Source organism: Ictidomys tridecemlineatus, chromosome 1, assembly GCF_052094955.1.
Source record: "Ictidomys tridecemlineatus isolate mIctTri1 chromosome 1, mIctTri1.hap1, whole genome shotgun sequence".
Taxonomy (NCBI): domain Eukaryota; kingdom Metazoa; phylum Chordata; class Mammalia; order Rodentia; family Sciuridae; genus Ictidomys; species Ictidomys tridecemlineatus.
In genome coordinates, this window is record NC_135477.1 from 178763213 (window position 1) to 178783854 (window position 20642).

Sequence of the window (20642 nt, forward strand, 5' to 3'; positions counted from 1 at the left end):
AAAACAACCTCCCTGGCCCTGGCTTCCGGTTCTGAAGTTTGCCTTCCTGGAAGCAACTGATATCAGAGATTCCCATGAATGAGTCTGTAAGTATTTCACATTTATGAAAGCATCTAAGAACACACAAGCCCCGTCATTCCTTGGTATATGTGGGGGATGGGTTCCAGGACCCCCTCAGGACACCAAACCTGCAGGCGCTCAAGGCCTTATGTAAAATGGCTTGGTGTCTCACAGAGCCTGGGACTGTGCTCTTGTACACTTTAAATCATCTCCAGACTCTTCACAATACCTAATGTGGTGCAAGCGCTGCACAAATGGTTGTTAGGGAATTATGTTTGTTATTATTATTCCCTTTGTTTAGGGAATAATGACAAGAATAAAGCCTATATGTATCCAGTACAAACACAGCATCTCCCCAATATTTTTGATCTGTGATTGCTGAATTGGGGGACACAGGACCTGGGTGTGGAGGCAGAAGTGTACATTGTTTTAAAACACAAATGTTAAAAAAAGTGTCCAGACCACTGTGTGCCTTGTGTTCTCATGTCCAAATTTTGGATGTTGTTTTGTATCAGATACAAAAATCAATCTCCTTCCTCCCAACTTCCCTATAATGAATATACCAGGGTTCTTCTATCTAGTGTCCTATTGATGGGCATTTGATGGCTCCCAAGACATCTTCTACAAATGACATTTACCCATATGTCTTTGGGGACTTGAAAGAGTTTCTCTCTTCATAAAAGTTAAGTTGATAGATTGAAGAGAATGTGTATTTTCAGTGTGCACAGTTGTCAAATTACCTGTGAAGGGGTCACACCAATTGTTACTCCCACTGTCAAGGTAAAAGTCTGCCCCACCCCTGCCAATTCTGTGTCCTGTGAATTCTAACCAGGTGCTCCAGAAAAAAATCTCTTTAATCACATCTAAATTCCTGGGAAGGAGCTAGAGGAGCTTTCTGGAATCAAGACACCATGACCACCAGGTATTGATTAAGCCTTTCTTTGCTAACTTATCTTAGCTTTCTAACATACCTGGAACACACAGGCTCTCCCCTCTCTGCTATTTGTTATCATTGTGGCTGAGTAGTATATGTTCATTGTAGAAATATAAAAAGCAGATAAAGTGAAAAGTAAAACAAAATCACTCTTTATTTACCCAAGAGACATGAAAACACAGCACACAAACATTTTATAATGAATCTTCATGGTGGCTTGATTCATCGGAGCCCAAAAGCCCATCACCTGGGGAATGGATAAGGACTGGAGCAAACCCATTACCATGGCATTCTACTCTGTTGTAAAAAATAGCCAAGTGCTGCCAGACCACAGACATAAGCTGAAGCAGAGTGCAAGAACCTGTCTACACAAGGCAACTTACTCCATGACTTATTTATGTGAAGGAGTTCTAGGGCAAAACTATAATGACAGAAAGCAGATTGGCATTGGCAGAATCCACGCATGGTGGGTTACGCGCTAGTGTGTGTCTGTGTGTGTGTGTGTGTGTGTGTGTGTGTGTGTATGGAGGTGTAAAGGACCTTTTTGGTGGAGATATTATGAATATTCACTTGTCAAAGTATGTAGAACACTATGGTTGGGAGCTTTTTATAATAGGTAACTTATACCATAAAGATAAAATCACATAAATTTCTGTCACTTATAGGTGATTATTGTTAGTATTTTAGTTTATGTCTTTCAGACTTTTTTTCATGTAAATATACACACATGTTAAACTACATTCAAACTTAATATACCTTTCACTGTATTTTATTGTTTTCATTAAATGGGAACATGTGCTTTGGTAATTGCTTTTTTACAAAAATCTTAAAAATATATTGGTTACCTTGTTCAATGGTTTAACTTCTGTCTGAAGCTGTTTTCTTGCTCCTAACAGAAGCTTTCATCAGCTTCACCTTCCCACCCATCTTGATCGTAGGTAAACATCCTCCCAGGAGAGTAACTGGGTTTGAGAAAGCTTGGTGCATCCTGTCTTGGCATCTCTTTGCCATGCCCCTTTCTGTCTTTCTACAAGACGTGCAGATGAAATGACCTCAGCAGATGGCAGCAGCTCATGCCAGCCGGGCTATTTTTCCAAGGTGCAGTTGGGCCAGACTCCAGCTACAGCTTGTGGGGCGCTCATAGGGAGAAACCCCAAAAGGCTCTCAGGAAACCACAGCTCCTCCACCCTGCTCTGTTTCAGGAGAGAAAAACCTTCCAAGTCACTGAAAGGGAAGCTTTGTTTCTGGCTTTGCTCCACTGAGACCCTCCCAGGCCCTGAATCCATTGTCACCATGTGGGACCTCCTCCCTGACAGCATTCCAAGGGATTGACAAATTAAAGCCACAAAGGCTTGGGTAGGAGACACAGAGGAGACAGTGTGGACCACCACCATTGTCCCTCTCTTCCCCAGTCCTGGGCAGATACCAAACAGCACACCCAGAAAGTCCACTCTACTCAGCAGAGACTTGCCCACCTGCCTGGACATTCCCTTTCTCTCCTCCAGGATGCGTCAATCTGTTTTAACTCTGGATTGATTTCCCCCACTGTTTTAAGAATCATTCATAATCTGAATCAGATTAATGCAAGTTCATATTTTGGCTCTCCTGAGTGACTTGGACAAACCACCTAATTTGCAGAGTATAAATATCTTCATCTTTTTACATTTTTTTCTTAGTTGTAGATGAACACAATATCTTTATTCCAGGTATTTTTTTTTTTAATGTGGTGCTGAGGATTGAACCCAATGGCTCACACATGCTAGGCAAGTGCTCTACCACTGAGCCACAACCCCAGCCCCTAAATTCCTTCATCTTTAAGAGAGAGAGAATAATCTCACCATTCGAATTGGTTTTTTCTAATATTTACACGAGATAATCATAATTAATGTTTGAAATGCTTACTATGGAACACTGCTAACTGCCTTCTAAACATTATCTGATTTAGGTACAACCTTTGGTCTTCATGAAAAAACCATGTGGAGGGGACTCAGCAACTTGCTCAAGACCAGTGGAGAGGCTGGGACTCAAACCCACTTCTCTCCTCATTTCAGGGCCAGGTCCTTGTTCAGTGAGCTGGTAGTTCTCAGTCATTACAGAGTCAGCAGAGGAGGTGAAAAATGCAGACTCCTGGCCTTGACCAGAAATTATGATTCATTCATTTAGAGCTCAGGAACTTGCATTCTTAGTAAGGTGCAGGAGATTCTAGACAGGTGGTTCTTACAATACTGTACATGGCCATAATGAAACAATGCAATGATTACAGGTTGTGCAACCCTAATCCAGCATCCTAAATTCTCTAAACTCTAGCTTTTTAAGTGCCAACATGACACTGCAAGTGGAAAATTCTACACCATGAAACTGTTTCATCCTCAAAATTATTAAAAATACTGGATGAAATAAGTTTTAGGCTACGTATACAAGGTATGTATTAAAAAGTAAATCAATTTTCTATTTAGACTTGGGTCCTGTCTCCTAGATATCTCACAATGCATTTGCAAGTATTCCAAAATCTGAAAATATTTGAGCTCTAGTCCCAAGCATTTCAGATAAAGGATGTTCAATCTGTTCTGAAAAATGCAAATGCAGAGGAATTCTAGGGTAGGCCAGGAATAAAGGAAGGAAGCTCTAGGAATTTCTGAGTCCCCACCTCTGCTCTGTTTGCTAAGAACAGGCAGTCAGTGATAATTGAGATGATGCTGGTGACAGAAGAGTCACATGGATGTGAATGTATCAGGCAAAAATGTGTCTAAATAAATAATGATGAATCAAAATAAAGAAAGTGTCAATTCCTTGGGATTTGGAGGACTTGGGATGCTTCATTGAAAATGACCACTGGCACGTGTCTTAGAAAATAGCAGGTTTCCATGCATGTCTGAGTTTGTTGGGATGAACCCAACTACTGTGTATACTATAAAGCTCTATAATAAATGAACAAATAAAAGGAAAATAGTGCAAAGTCACCCACTTCGGAAATGGGCCCGGTCAATACCTTGATGTTGCAAACCCCATTCCTGCCGAGTATTTGACCTCAAACACTCCAAGTCAGAAGTCCATGGTCAAATCTGCCCTCACCCCCAGGTGATTGATTTGACTTGCATGGTGTGAACACTCACTATTTAGATTTTTCTTTTATTCTTTCCCTTTCCTTTCCTTTTCCTCTCTGCAGTGCTAAGATCAGACCCAGAGATTCGTGCATGCTGAGCTAGTGCTCTACCATTGATCTATATTGCCTGCCCAATCCTCAGGACATAAAAAGATTTTGTATTAAGTGCCAGCATCTCAAAATCAAGTAATTGGATATAGTAGCTTAATTTTTTTGGTTCTTTCAGAAAAATAAAAGTTATTAAAACTGGGCCCCCAAAGCATCTGCTGGAACAGACTGGAGTGATGGTTAGATTGAGTGCACGTCTCCACTTAGTCATCGTTATTCCTGAGTAGTACCCAGGCTGCATCTAACTGTCACTTGTCAACTTGTGATACCTGAGTTTATAAGCCCTTACTGAAGGGCTTAACTTTGACATATCAGATCAGAGGCAATTCCCAAGACCACCAATCCAAATCACCAAACTCTCCCTTTCCTCCAGCCCCAATATCTCCACTGTGAGATAGATAGCCTCTCATTGCATCAAGAAAGGGACAGGATACATGAGTGTGGGGTGCAGAATGGTAATATTTATTGAACATCAACTTTGTGCCAAGTGTGTGCTAAGTTTTTCCCACATGGCATCTCATTTAACTTTTACACTTAAAATTATGGCTCAGGTAAGGGTTAACCCAGAACTGGGTCTGATACCTTGTCAGGGCTTTGTAAGAACCAATTCTCTGATCTTTTCCAAGAAAGAAAAATAAGAGAGAGAAAGCAGAGGGCTCAGGATTCACCAATTAGTGAAACACAAAGAGGAAACCCCGGTTATTCCACCAAAGACTGGGAGTCTTTCTAAGGTGGACAAGGTAACTAATGTCTCCTTTAAATGAGTGTAGATGATAATGGAACTCTCTAGAAGTTTGCAGGACAAGTAAAACAGCACTGCAGGGGACAGAAGCCAAGCTGCAACTCAGCCCTGGCCTGGGCAAGGGATCCAGTGCTAACACATTGGATTTTTCCAGAGACACTAGAAGTCTGTATTTCCAGGCAAAATCACTTCTTTTCCCTTCCCTCTTTAACTATCTTTCTTTCCCTTGTAGATTTAACCTGGGCCCTCAAACAGTACAGCTAATGGTTCAGGTGACACACTCCAGATTTTAGCTCTCTGAGTTCAAATCCCAGCTCTGTGACCTTGGGAAAATCACTTCACTTTTATGTGTCTCCATTTTACCACCTGTGAACTGTTAATAATCACAATGTTTCTGTGATCAAAGGAGATAATAGATAGAAATCACTGAGAGGTGAGTCTGGTGCCTAGTCAGGGCCCTGTGAGGACTTACACCTAGGAGCAGAGTGCTTCTGTTCAAGGTGGCTACTCCTTTCTTGAGGCAGCCTCTGTTCATTCTGAGTGGGGGACAGGGAGGAGATGTGGGCACTCTTACCGACGTTATGGGCTTTCATAGAAATCTCAGGCACATATACCATCCCTGAGCTCAAGAAATGTCTCTATGAAAGGAGTGCCACTTTCATAACCGAATACTAACTAGCTGCACAATCTTGAGCCTCCTGTTAGACCCTGCACTGGGTAAATGAAACCTCAGCCACTGATGACTTATTTGTTTGCCCAGGTAGTTTTCCTGCAGACACAGTATCCAAGAACACTGGCATTTAGAAGTGATCCAGTTTTATGCACTTGCACCTGGGGACTGGTCACAGAGACAGCTTTAAAAAAGGTTACAATGGCAAATAATAGCCCTGGATGTAAATGGACACATTGTAACACACCCATTTACAGAGCTGAGCACTTGTGGCAGATAGGGAAGTGCTTTGCTCTGGCATGGCCCCAGCTGTGCACGTGGATCTGTCACTTCTGATACAACCAGCCTTCTCCATAAAATACCTGCATGCACCCGGGCATTATCAGGGCCCAGAATGCACGCTTTGAGCACCAACCCCACAGCCTGTACAAACAGCTTCTTTATTCACACAGCAAATATTTTTTGATCCCTGGCTGAGCAAGCTTTATGCACCAGAGCTTGGGAGAATTCTCCTAGTCATTTCCTTCAGATGCAGAACAGTTTATTCAGGGCTAAAGCAGGAAGGGAGGGTGGGCAGGAACACTGATGGACTCAGCCCTGCTGCAGAATCGTGAACCAATCCTTGGGAGACTGAAGCTCTCAGCCCATTCTAGAAAATCACCTCTCAGGTAACATCCAACTTTGCTCAGTGAGCCCAGCCCAGCCCAGCCCTTCAACCCCGCTACAAGTCCAGCTTGGTGACCAGTTGGGCATAATTCTGATACTCTTTTCTGCAGCCCCTACCTGGTCTGGATTTGTGGTGCCGTTCTTGAGTTTTATCTCACTGCCAAGGCCTAGCTCCTCTCTGTTCTTCCCTCCTGGAAGATGATCTCAAAGAATCATCAAACTCTACCATCTAAACAGACCTGGAAGATTATCTATCCAGTCTAGTGATTTTCAAGCCTTTTATTTATTTTTTCTCACTATGTTCTTTGTTGCACAAAATCTCAACGTTGAATGCTAATGTCTAAAGAGATAATTTAGATCTTTATCATTATTGAAAAGTGACATCTTATTTGCAGTCTCTTAAAATGGTAGAGTTTCTTAGAGTACAATTTGAAATCTGCTGATCATATGCCAATGATTTATTTTAATAGATGAGGAAACTGAGACCAAGAGGTTAAGTGACAGCTGAGGTGGCACTAGTATTGGTTTGCCACAGTTGCTGCAACAAATTACCAGAAATATGGTGGTTTAAAACAACATGAATTTATTAGAGTCCAGGAGGATGGAAGCCCTGGCTGGTTTCAGTGGGCTAATGTCAAGGTGTGGGCTAGACTGTGTTCCTTCTGGAAGCTCCTAACAGATTAGGGACTATCCAGGTAGGCCTGGGCAGGTGCTGTGGACCATAAGTCCCTGTGTCACATGGCCTTCTCTCTGCTTCCAGAACAAGTCTTTTCTTTGATAAAGACCTTTCTTAAGACACTGTGTCCACCTGAATAACCCCAGATGATCTATCCATTTCCAGATCCTTAATCTAATCACATCTGCATAGTGCCTTTTGTTGCAGAGGATATAGAATCAAACATCCCAGCATTAGGATGTGGGCATTTTGGGGGCCATAATTCAGCCTTCCATGGGAAGGCAGTAGTTAATGGCAGAGCTGTCTCTGAACAGCACTCCTGTTTTTTTTGTTTGTTTGTTTGGTTTTTTTTTTTTAGTACTCTCTGTGTCTTAGAGGGAACAGGGTGAGGGGTCAGAGTGGGTGGAGAGTGTACCTCCTATTTTCCTCTGACTTATTATATGCTTGGTTCATTATAACCCATAAAGGAGAACAAGTTATCTTTGCTGAAATAAATAAGAGAAGGATAGATGATGTATATACACATATATTTTAAAGTTAGGGTTATTTTAGAGCAGAACACTGTCAACATAACCTTTTTCTTTGTATCTGTCAAGTAAGAGAAAATTTGGCCTGTTAGATATGACAACTTGAGCTGATTTAATGCTCTCAGATGGAATCAAAGCAGCACTGAAGATGAGTATTTTTTATAATAGTATGAGGAGGGTGATATTATTTCTACTTAACATGGAGAAACTGAGACAAGGAGAGGTGTGACCTTGCTTAGGATCACACTGGTGGTAGGAACCAGGATTCCACTCTGGAGACTGGTGCTTGGTTATGATCCATCACTCCTTCCCACCTGCACAGACAGCAGGATCCAGGCCTGGGCAGGTGCTGTGGACCATAAGTCTCTGCAAGATAGATGCTAATGCTCGTACCTTATGTGGGGCTGGGAAACTGGCTCTGGTCCTGCTGACTTGCTCTATGGCAATTACTGGGGATATCGTTTATCATCTCCCAAAGAATTAAAAAGAAAACTTTTTGTTTTATGCTGGGGATGGAACCCAGGGCCTAGCACATGTTAGGCACATGCTCTACCACCAAGCCATACCCCCAGCCCCTAAGACTCTAGTTTTTTTTTTTTTTTTTTGTATCAGGGAACTCAGAGATACTTAACCATTGAGTCAGGATCTCACTAGTTTTTAATACTCTGAAAAACTGAATAAATGTAAGCTATTTTGAAAAAATGAAGAGCTTTATCTGCTCATTTGAAAGCTTATACTTTTGGGCTCAGAAATGGAGAAGCATCAATAGGCGGAACATGGGAGTTTTAGGGCAGTAAGATTGTGCCGTAATGATGGCTATGCGTCACTGTACATTTAACCCAAACCCGCAGAACATGCGACATGAAGGATGAGCCTTAATGGGTGTCAGTTAATAATGACCCCATATTAAGTCAGAGATCACAACAATTGTCACCCCCATGAGGGGTTACTAGTGGGAGAATATGCCTGGGTACAGCACTGTGGAGTTGTGGGCATCATGAATGCCCTGTACTTTCCTCCCTATTCTTCTGGAAACCTGAAGCTGCTCTAGAGAGTAGACTTTTCATTAGAAACCAAACCAGGAGGGTCACACTTCTGGACAATCTTGATGGTCTCAGAAATCCTTCTTGGGCTGTGACAGAGCCTGTTTGCTTGTGCCTCGGGTCTTAGCTGGAGCTGGAAGGCAAAACCACCTTCTAATTCTCCCCATTGAGCTGCATCTGCTGCTTCCTTCAAACTGTGCTCCACCCTCCCGAATCTCAGATTTCCCAGCTAACCACTCAGAAAAGCACCAACTTGGAGTCCGGGCTGAGGGATCCTGAGAGAGTCCACATGACCCACTCCCTCTCCTTGAGACAGTTCCTGAATTTCTTTGGATCTCAATTTCCCCTTTAATGTCTAGAGAAGAATAAGCTTCTCTCTAATGATCTGCAAAGTTGCTGGGGTAATTAAACAGTATGTAGGAAGGCTTTTTGAAAACAATAGCGTATTGTACAAATGTTGAATTCATAATTTCTCTGTTTGAGTCCTTTCTAGTATTTTCCCCATTTTATACATTAAGAGAGCAAGGTTCAGAGTAGTTAGGAAAATTGTCTAGTCACACAGATAGTCAGAAGCCAAACTGGAACTAAAAAACAAACAAACAAAAAGCCCAGATCTGACCTAAAACTTATACTTTAAAATCACTGTCCTCAATTGACCCCAATAAGATAAAGAATGAGGACATCAGTAGTTACTAGAGTCTCTGAGTGTGATCTCCACAGTAATACTCATTTCCTTTCTTCTTAAGCCATTTTCATTTCTCTTTAGAGCTAAATATCTCAGATAAAATCCCAGACAATGGCAAATATCCCATAAGCTCCCTGTGTCCAACCTAAGGGTCCCAGAGCCATGATACTTGTTTTAACAACTTTGCTTCCTGGGGATTTTGTGCTCAGAGGGGTTAAATATCTGTCATGCATTTTTAAAAAATTGGTTTGCCAATAAAATTGTCCCAGATAATAAATTTTAATGCTGGATCAAGAATAACAGTCTCCATTATCTTAGAAAACACAAAGGCTTATTCTTGATGCCTTGATTTTATTCTTGGCTCCTGTGATATAATCATCTTCCTCATTCAGGGCTTTGGCGTCCTCTAAATGTGAGTGTCTCTTTCTTTTGAAAGGTATTTGTTCATCCATTTGTCTTTCATTATTCATTGAGCACCTACTAGAGGCCAGGCACAGGACTACTTCTTGAACATCAAACACTGGACAAGGCAGCCTGGCCTCCCCCTTTGTACAGCTTGCAGATGAAGACAGTTATAATGTAGGATGGAGTGTTGGGGGAAATACTCGAAGCCCAACAGAGGACCACCAATAAAGTCTATGCAACAGTATAATTGTGGCCTGGAAGGAATGCTTGTCACCCATGCAACTTCCCAGCCCAGGTACAACTTCTGGAATGGGGCACTTACCACAGCCTCCCATATCTCTGCCGGTCTGATGGAGTCTAATTTACCTGTTTCTTCTCTCTCTCTCTTTTTTTTTTTTTCTCATTTCAGAACATCAACAGTTACTAGAGTCTCTGAGTGTGATTGCCACAGTAATATCCATCTCCTCTCACCTTAAGCCCTTTTCATTTCTCTTTGGAGCTAAAAATCTCAGTCAATGGCAAATATCTCATAAGCCCCCTGTGTCCAAATCTTTAACAAATCAACTGGTATTTATTGAGCACTTAGCCCACTGGCCACAGGGCAGCTGGAGAAGAGCACTCTAGGGGCATGCAGATCAAATGCTCTTCATGTATTTGTTCCTCTCCCTTTTTGACAAAAAAAAAAAAAAAAAAAGAAAGAAAAAGAAAAAAAGAAATCTTAAGAGCATGGGCTGTATCTTAATCATTTTTTTTTTTTATTTCCAGGACTAGCTTTGGGCCTGGCAAGAGTAACAGCTCAAGATGATTTATGGAAGAAAGAATAGAAAAATGGAAGAAAGGAAGGAAGGGAGATAGGGAGAGAGGGAGAGAGGGAGAGAGGAGAGGGAGAGAGGAAGGAAGGCATCTGCTATCCCTTCCTTTAGGCGGCTTGTTTGGATAGTCTTAGCCAACTGGAGTCCAGTGCAACTTCCCCTAGCAGCAGTTCTGGACCTGACGGGCTCAGCCAGGATTGCAGAGCAGAAAAGCCCGGGCCGCTCACTGCCCTAGGAAGGTGGTGGAGCAGGGTTGTCCTGCCTTGCCCAGGTGGAATTCCCCAGTCCCACTTTAAGCTGCAGCCTCCTTTCATGAGGAGAGCTGGGCACATTCCCATGCCCGTCAGAGTCCATAGAGGTGACTTGCACAGAAGCCCACCTCAGGCACTCAGTTCAACCACCCCTCTCAACTCCCCAGTTAGCCCTCATGCCTCTGCATTTGGACCCTGCCTCTTGGGCCCACTTTCTCTGCCTGATCCTGACCCCCAGGATTCCTGATCAGCCGCACAGTCTCCTTATCCCTGCCCCAGCGTCACTGTCTCCTCTGGGCAATGCCCTCTCCCCGCTGTTGCTGGAGCTGTCTATCTTGAATGGTGATCCCATTGTGTCCCTTCTCTGTTAAAAGCCCTTCTGTGGATCCCCCCGTGCTCCCCAGATCATGGTCTTCAAGGTCCTCCCTCAGCTCTCTGCCTCATCTCTCTTTACTGCCTCAAACTGCTGGGTGTGCTCCAGCCCCGAGCTCTGAGAAGCATCAACCCTTTCACATACCTCTGTCCCTTTGCAAATCTTGCTGACTTTTCACAAGCTTTCCCTTTTGCTGGGAATGCCTTTTGCCTGTATGAACTCATCCTTCAAAAGCCCGTTACCATTTTCTAAGTGAAGCCAGAATCAGATGTGTCTCCTTGGGCTTTCCCATGTCCTTGTCCTTACCTCCATTGGATCCCTGGCCCATGTTCTGCAACTATTGGTTTATCAGTCTGCCTTCTTGCTGGACTGTAGGGTCTTACCCTTCCTATAATATTACTTTCATATGAGACATTTTAGCAATTGCATGTAATTGCTGCTGGGTAACAGGCTTCAGCAAGTGCTTGTGGAGTGAACGAACAGATTCGTTCCTTTGATGTGGCTTTAGTCATCCTTCCTCTCTGCCATGAACAGTTTGGGCATGGCAGACATCAGCCAGTGACCCAAACAGGCAAAATCTCTGTGTGACATACACAGATGAGTTGATAAATAAAGGAACAAGATAATTTCAAAGGGTGATGATTGCTTTGAAGAAATATCACTGGGTCATGGGGTAGAAAAAGAGGGCCGTGGAGGTGGGGGCTACCTTAGATGGGTCAGGGAAGGCAACTCTGAGCTGAGTCCCCAAAGATCAGAAAGAGCTGATGGTGTGGAGGGCTGAAATTGTATAGCATCCTATGCAAAGGGACCCACAAGTGCAAAGGTCCTGTGGCAGGAAGGAGCTCAGGGCCTTCAGGGAATGAATGTGTACACAGGAAGCATGAGATGAGCCAGATAGGACCCAGATCATGTAGCACCTGGTGGGGCACTAGGAGCGTGGATGCCATTCTAGACAAGGGCTGCATTTGGACTAGCAGGCGAAGATGCTACTAGTGAATGGGCGCTGGGGTCCCTCCCCTCACACAAGATGACCGCCTGCTCACTGGGGCGGAGACAGCCCTCATTAATCTCAGGAAAGCGGGAGGGCAGACGCGGGCAGTGCGAAGCACAGACTAAGAGAGAACACAAAGGCCGCCCGCCTGGCTTTGTTTTGCAGCCGTCAATTCCAAATTCTGCTAGCTGGCAGAGACAGGGGCTATTGATTTTCCCTTCTGGAATGCATGTCCTACAGAGTCCTCGCAAATAGAAACCGAAAAACAGAGGAAAACATAACTGCTCAGAAAGACAGGACAAGGGGACTTAAAAAAAAAAACACAATTTATACTGGTTTTTGTCTTTTTCTTATTACGCTCCGTTGGATGGTGGCTTGTCATCATTTCCCTTTTTTTCTGATTCCTTTCTTTCTGTCCTATCTCTATATCTTTCTGGTCGAGATTTCTCTTTCTCCCATATCCGGCAGGACTAGCTCAGTATTTGCATATAGTAGGCATTTAATACTGGCATGGTGCATGCCGGTCCACAGGTCAGTCCCTCTGTGGGTCTTTCTCCAGATCAATTTGTTCAGATAACTGCCTGTCTCTTTTTAAATATAGCACCCCTTGTGCTTCCAGACAGGCAGCAGAGAATGGGACCAGCCCATAAATCCAGCTTTCAGTAATTGCGTGGAGTGGCACCCCCGGCTAATTACTCTTTCTTCTCTCTGGAGAAGCAGGAAGCAATTAAGGGCTTCCTTCCACTGCCTGGGAGGGGGCATGGCGCCAGCTCCCTTGAGCACCAGTGGCACACTAATGGCTCCCAGTTCCACGGGTGTCAGACACCCTGCATCCCTTCTTCTGGATTTGGTAAGTCACACACTTGGCTGCTTGCTCAGGTGAGTGGGGCTCCAGCCTCCAGCAGCATTTCCCCCTGGCTGGCGTGGGGGGGAATCTGAGCAGACAGAAGTATCTGGCTAGAGTCCACAAGATGCTGGGTGTGTCACCAATGGCTGGCTGGGTGGGAAGCCCAGGACACTTAATTTTACCATCTGGAAAATGGGGGTATTGCAGTCCCTTTCTTCTTAAAGGGAAATGTCAGAGCAAGCAAAGACAATTCATGTCAACACTACATTTTGAATTATTTTTCAAAAATAGACAATCTTTGATTTTCTCCTCATCATAAAGTATATGGTGTCATGAATAGGCTTAATCAGCTGTCATTTCACATATCATTTAGTTTGAAGCCTGATAATGTACTCCAAGAATTTATCTTCCACTCCTATTTTACTTAAGGTAACAGGTAAAGAAATATCACTGGGTCGTGGGGTAGGGAAGGAAGACAGTGGAGGTAGGGGCTGCCTTAGAGGGTCAGGGAAGGCAACTCTGAGCTGAATTATATCCCCTGAGCTCACACAATGTGATGGGAAAGGCTGGGGGCTTGGTTTTCAGAAGAGGGCAAGGATGTACACCCCTGAGATTTAAAACTTGCTATTGATTACTTGCAAGGTAGACACCCTCCACATGGATGATGGACACATATTTCTTTAACAGGTTTTATACTAACTTAATTTCTACAAAGCATCTGTTTTGTGTGAGTGTGGTGCTGGGAACTGAACCCAGGACCTTGCACACGCTAATCACAACTCTCTACCATTGAGCTCCGCACCCAGCCCCCAGGTGCATTTAAATCTACAATTCATTATCACTTCCACTGGGTGCTAACCCTCCACAAATGTACTCTCAGCTCCAATCCTACATCTCTGATTACCCACATGACATTTTCTCTTAGGGCAATAGGGCTATTTAGTCTAACTCCCTCATGTTTAGTAAAACCAGGAAAGCTGGGGTCCAGAGACGTAGGGGGTTATAGCATGTTCCTTCAACTAGCAGAAACAAGAGAGGATGGGCAGATCCACGAGTATCCTAAAACACAGAAGGGGCTCTGTCTTCACTGCCCCTGAGACTGGACATCACTCATACTCAGCACTATTACAACCCAACTCCTGATCCTCCAAGGCTGGCTCTCCCCAGAGCCTTTCAGCCTCTGAGGAGGGCAGCTCCAAGAAGACAGGGCTCACACATCTGCACAGATCATTATCTTCATTTTCCCCAGAAATGGCATTCAGCAGGTGCTCAGACGATATTTTGATGGGTGTGTGGATGAATGTCTCTGAGACTTGCCACCGTGCCCTGACTCTCGGAGCCTGGAACTCTAATTTGATACTTCTTTTGCTCCTGCCTCTAGAAACCCTCTGTCACCAAGTTCAGCTGGCTTGGTCCCCACGGGTGGCTTGCTTTGGATTCCTCCTTTCTTGACTTCTGACTGCTCTCTTCCCAGCTCACCATACCTTCATCTCCTGCCCCAGCCCTTCCTTCGCCACTTCCTCCTGTCCTTGGTTCCTCTTTCAGAATGGTTTTTGCCTTGACCTACTCTGGGTCAGAAGCCGGCCATTTTTGGTGCTTGTGCCTCCTTGCAGGCAAGGCACCACTGTCTGGCTACCACCCCTCTAACCTCGTCACCTACTGTTCTGCCTTTATGAGTTGTTCCATATGCATTATTTCATTAACCTTAACAAAAATCCTGGGAGGTAGGTCCAATTCTCGTCCTTATGTTACAATGGTTGAAACCTAGGCTAGAAGTGTCATATGACAAAGGTCACAGACTTAGCACCTAGAACAGGTATAATTCATACAGAAGCCCAAACCATCCCCCACCTCGTAGCCACATTGCCAAAAGCTATTTTTCTTCTCTGACAGCCTCTGGTTGTACACAGGAACTCATTTGTGTTTTCTTGTTGACTGGTATTTTACTGAACTTTCTCTTGGGTGGACTTATTTCTTGTCCCCGGTTATCCTATCTGTCCCCAGAGAACAAGAATTATGCTTCTGGGGTCTCAGGGGTTCTGCCCCACAAGTGCGTCGCCGACTGCTTAGGAGCACAAAGCGTTCAACAGCCCTTAGTTTGGCAAGTTGATTCTGCCTCTGAGCAGCGGGTTTACTACACTCCTTCTTCCCCCAGGACCACGTGCTGGTTCTGGGTATGAACAAAACAGAAGCCGACTCCTGCTGAGCTCAGGCTCTTCAGAAATAAATAAAGGCTGAACAGTCCTAAGTCAAAAACCCAACCTTTTGAGCACGGAGAGGACACCACAAATGGAAAAGTCCACACGGGGAAACTGTTTCATGCACAGAATTATTAAAAACATGGTATAAAAACAGCTTCAGGCTAAGTGCATAAAGTGGATATGAAGCAAAAAAGAATTGTGTTAGAACTTGGATTCCATCCCTACAATATCTCCTGTATATGCAAATATTCCACACTTCTGGTCCAGGCATTTAGGAAAAGGGCTACTCAAACTGTATTTGCGTACACTTCTTTCTAGAAGGTGGGCCTGACGCCACATGCTGGGGTAACTTAGGCATTTCGAACCTTTCACCTCTAAGGCCTTTGCATGGTTAAAGACATTATAAGAGTTAAAACAACTCTTGTAAACTCTCAATAATAAAAACACAAAGCCCAATAAACATGAACAACAATTAATAATCACTGTGGGATTTAATCACTTTCTTGAGAATCAAAAATGTAATTCGTAACTATATGGCCACGCTTCTACATCATTACATTAGGCCTGGTTTATAACCGATCCATTTAATATCAGTGCCATGGACTGTTGATGTAGCTCAGTGGTTGAGCGTTTGCCTAGTGCTCCATCCTCCAGACTCAGATCTTTATATATATAATACATTCATTTGGGGCTCAATCATTAGGAAGCCAGGTGACAGTTGACCTTGAGATAGTCACTGCCCCTCTCTGGGCTTCTATTTTCTCCTGCCCTGAAGTTCTGGGATGCTGATTAACACAATATATTGGTTTTGATTCATTTGTTCACTCTTAAGTTCCTAAAATCTAAGGAATGAAATGTTGGAAAAATGCTTTGAAATGTTTTTTTTTTTTAAAGAGAGAGTGAGAGAGGAGAGAGAGAGAGAGAGAGAGAGAGAGAGAGAGAGAGAGAGAGAGAATTTTTTTAATATTTATTTTTTAGTTCTCGGCAGACACAACATCTTTGTTTGTATGTGGTGCTGAGGATCGAACCCGGGCCGCACGCATGCCAGCGCGCTACCGCTTGAGCCACATCCCCAGCCCCGCTTTGAAATGTTAAAAGTACCACCTCTGGCTGAGAAAGTGTCTATCATTATTTATTTATTAGGTTTGGTTTGTGTCTTCTTTTCAAGAGGAGGTGGAAGAAAGTTAAGAAGTTCCTTCCTTCTTCCACCCTCCCTGACCCCCAGCCCTTTTTTTTGCAGCACCCAGGATTAAATCCTGGGCCTTAAGCATGATAGACAAGCACTCTACCCCTGAGCCACACTGTAGCCCAGAAGTTATTTCTTAAGTGAGGCTACACCTGTCCTGCAAAGGGGCTCATGGCTGTGTGGCTGTGCCTGTCCCACCCTCTCCTGCTCTTTAGCAAACACTCCTAGTGGACGCAGCAGGCAGCCTCTGTCCCAGTGCCTCTTCGAAGTCCTCTCTGCCTCCCTGTCCCTCCACTCTCACAGATGCCTCTGCCCCCTGTGTTCTTTGCACGTTAAACACCAAAAGCTTTCCGCTGAGGCTCAGCCAGGGGGGAGACAGATAACACGCATCTGGAAGCCATCATCAACTTCCCTGGGGTGTGCCAGGAAACTCAAGCCCCTCCATTTGTTATAGGGAAAAGTGACAGTTAAAGTAGGTTCTCTCTCTCTCTCTCTCTCTCTCTCTCTCTCTCTCTCTCTCTCTCTCTTTCTCTCTCTCTCTCTCTCTCTCTTTCTCTCTCTCTCTCTCTCTTTCTTTCTGTCTCTTTTCTCCCTCCTTTCTTCCTATCTCCTTCAATACTTCTCAAATTGAATTTGAGGCTGGAGGGCAGACTGGCTTCCTCAGTCAAACCAGACTGTCTTCTGTGGCCCTTTCCAAAAACATGTCCCCAGCCCATGGGCATAGGTGTATATAGAGTTCAGAAGGCACACACCATGTGAAGTAAGGGCCCAGGAGTCACTGATAAGAGCAAAGCCTGGGGTCAAATAGGAAAGGATCAGGATTATTTGGTGAGTTCAGAGATGGAACTTGACCTTGGTGATGGCAGGACAACTCTACCTGAGATCAAACTGCACACAGCTACCCACACTTAAGTCATCCATGTGCACACAAACAAGTGCATGTGTGAGCTTAAGTGTGGGTACCTGGGAAGTCTGACGGTGAGTCTGTGGATGGCACCAACACCAATTTCCTGGTGTTGCTGTTGGCTCCTGGTTTGTAAGGTGTCACCACTGGGGAATTGGCACATGGATCTGGGCCCTATTTCTTTTTAAAAAAAAATCCTGTCAATCAATGATGATTTTAAAATAAAAAGTAAAAAGCAAGCAAAAATCTAGCATAAAGGAAATGGATTTGGCTACATTTCCCCAAGGTCCTGGGATGTAAGTCCCAGGAGTCTCTCTTAGGACTGATTATAAGAGATCTTCATCATCATCATCATCATCATCATCATCATCATCATCATCATTATCATCATCAAAGCTCCAGTTTACTCAATACTTACTAAGAATGAATCATTTCCTTTTTATTTAAAAACATTTTCTTAGTGCATACAACATCCACACTATGGTCCCTATTTTACAGAAGTTGATAATGACTTGCACCAAGGCCGTCCAGCTTGTGTGATGTGAGGCTCTGACCCAGGTGTGGGATTCCAATGCTTGTGGAATGGCCAGGAAGCGCAGGGCTTTGTGAAGCTGTTGTGGAAAACACTTACACAGGGCCCTCAATCTCTGAAGATGTCCAAACCACCCTCCTGTCCCTTCTCTCTCCCTCATCCTGGCCAGGGAGCCCGTGTGAACCACATCTGCAGCAAAGCAACAAAAATAGCACTTACAGATTCTTCACGTCAGCGATGCCCCGGAACGCCTTCCGCGGGATCCCCTGGATCTGGTTTTCACTCAGATCTCTAAACAAGAGGAGAAGAGGAGACCAGTTAAAGAGCCAGGCTGCTTTCTCTGCATCTCATTACGATAACAAAAACTCCCAGAGGCTGCCTCCTGGTGGGTCAGAGGTGTTTGGGGACTGTTTAGTCTCAGGCCCAGGCCCTACAAGCATTCACATTGTTGTGCTAGCATGGCCTTTGCTGAAATGGTTACCAGGCCAGCAGCTGCCTCCAGGGCGGGCGCTGTGGGTGGTCTCGCACCTCCAGGCCACGAGCCAAGATTCTGGGCTATTTGTTGCCGCTCCACACCCAATTCTCTGTTTTGCCACCTCCCAGAGAAGACCTCTGTGCCTCCCTTTCCCCAAAGCATCCCTCCCCCACTGCGAGGTCAGCACCACTCAATCTCCTGTCTCTCAGGCTGTCCTTTGACGTCCAGGCTCTCTGCTTTTGTCATCTGGGATGGGAACAGAGTCTGGCCATCTGATTTTCTGATGGGAATGACCACTTCAGCATATTCTAGAGTCCCACAGACCCCCGGAGGCCTTCTGGCTCTTAGTGACAAGTGTGATGAGTTTAAATTGCATTTCTACAAACTGTTCCAAAAATAGGGGTACCCCAGCACTTTGTCTAGCATTAAGCAGCACCGACATGTTGTTTTGAGGAAGGCAAGGGATAGGGTGAGGGTCCTGCAGCTGGTTCAAAGCCAAGTCTTTTCTGGGGGTTTAAGCAGCCCTGAAGCCTGAGTTTCCTTTCCAAACAACAGATGATGAGAGCTGTTTGGTTTTGCTTTCTGGTTTTATTTTTCTTGCTCGACCAAGCACGTGCACTTGTTTTCATTTGGACTTCAAGCCCACTTGGATCTCAGCAAGTGATCAATCTGTAAAGACCCATCAGGCCTCCAGGGCACACGAGCCACTCTGCAGAACACTCTGTGCGACAAGCAAGGCTAGTTCTGCACCATCACAGCCGCAGGAGCATCTCCAAAGAGGATGGTGTGGAAGGACGCGTGCGCAGAGACGGCACTAAGTACACAATCAGCTCTGTGTGTGTTCTTCAGACATAAAAGGTGTGTGTGTGTGTGTGTGTGTGTGTGTGTGTCTACATACATATACATAGCTTTAGTTTGAAAAGAACACACAGAAAAACCCTCAAATATTAAGGCCAAAAAATTAACCACTGAGACATAACCACTGCTACCAATTAGGAGTAATATGTATGAATTTCACCTCATAATATACAGTCTATTATAAACTATTTTTTACTTACTATATTGAGAACATCTGTCCCAGTACATCAATGCCAACATTTTTAAAGGTTATATAACATCCCAATTGTATGGATGGCTATATGATCCCAAATTGTTTCGCTGGCATTGATTTGATTTACTTGCCATTTAAAGAAACACTGGGATAAATTTCTCTGCCCATACACTCAGGGACACTTGTCCAGCTTTGGCATGCAGGGTACACACATCCTTGTTGAATTGACCTATAGACAGATTGTTCAAACAGATGCTCACATACTGATTTTTTAAGAGCTCCCAGTCAAAAGTTATGGATGGCTCCCTGTATGTTTAAAAGGAGAGGTCAGACAACCACCCTAACTAAAACATGGGCTGTCTGTCTAAACAGTGTGCAAGAGGGAGGAGGAAAAACAGAAAGTAGAAGAGAGGCTTCTACTTCTTGCTCTCGCCTGCTGAGAAAGCTAAATGTGCTCTAAGCAACAGCCACAACTCAGAATGCTAGAGATTGGGAAGGTCTGTTGCTCCCCCCAAAACAAGACTCAGACCTGGAGCAGGTTGCAGGTGTCAGATTGCGCTGTGAGTCCTACAGGTTTCCAGGGCTGCATAACAAGGTGCCCCCCATCCAAATGCAGTTTCCTCTGTCTGCAACTGATGTAAGTAAATTTAGATGCACAATGAGCCCCCTTGCCGGCTCCCCCAACCAGGCCTGATTCAATGAGCAGGGCTCCAGCCTGGAGTCAGGGCACTGAACAAAGCCCATGATGACAGCAGAGGTCAGGCAGTGTCACCCAGGCCACTCGGCTGCTCTCCATCAGCTTCTGGAGAAGGGGCCCAGGTCCTGTCATCCAACTAATGCAATTTCTACCAGGCATCTGGGCTGCACGGGAGCCTGCAGCAGCCACAGTGGGCCCCGTCTTTTCTGGCAAGCAAAAGCTGGTTTACAGGCCACTAAGCCCCTGCCTGCCACCCTCCTGGGCTTGGCTGTTATCTTTGGTGGTTCTGGAAGATGAGCTCTGCTCACACATCTGACAAATAGCTGATGAGGGAAATCAGGGGCAAGGGAAACAAACAGGAGAATGTTTAGAATTGTCAGCCTTGACCGTGGCTGGAAGCTGGAACAAGGGCATGTATCCCAGTAATGCATTAAGCCGTTTCGAATAGAAGGCATCCCACCCTGAAACACACCAGAAGAAGCAGCAGCTCTACAAAAGTTCTGGTTTGCAATGTGGCAGGATGAAGATAGGAGAGCCATATTTAAACAGAAAAATATGACGGTATTCACGGGAGGTATCCTATACGTCATTCAGGCAAAATCCTGTGCTTGGGTGGGGCAGCTGCTTTGGTTTCTGGTCGCTGTGTTCTTTCTGCAAATATACTCAGCCTTGCTCTGACTTGAGCCCAGTTTAAGGCATGGTT

At 44.6% G+C, this 20642-nt stretch overlaps 1 protein-coding gene across 4 annotated transcripts in view; it reads right to left on the minus strand.

Annotated features, from left to right (window-relative positions):
* The window catches only part of Slit3 (slit guidance ligand 3), a 583956-nt gene that overhangs the window by 189362 nt on the left and 373952 nt on the right, over positions 1–20642 (minus strand). For all 4 annotated transcript variants that reach the window (XM_078052276.1, XM_078052277.1, XM_078052275.1 and 1 more), the window contains exon 5: positions 17936–18007. In XM_078052276.1, coding sequence (XP_077908402.1) covers positions 17936–18007 — 72 coding nt within the window. The remainder of the gene's footprint in view (positions 1–17935; positions 18008–20642) is intronic.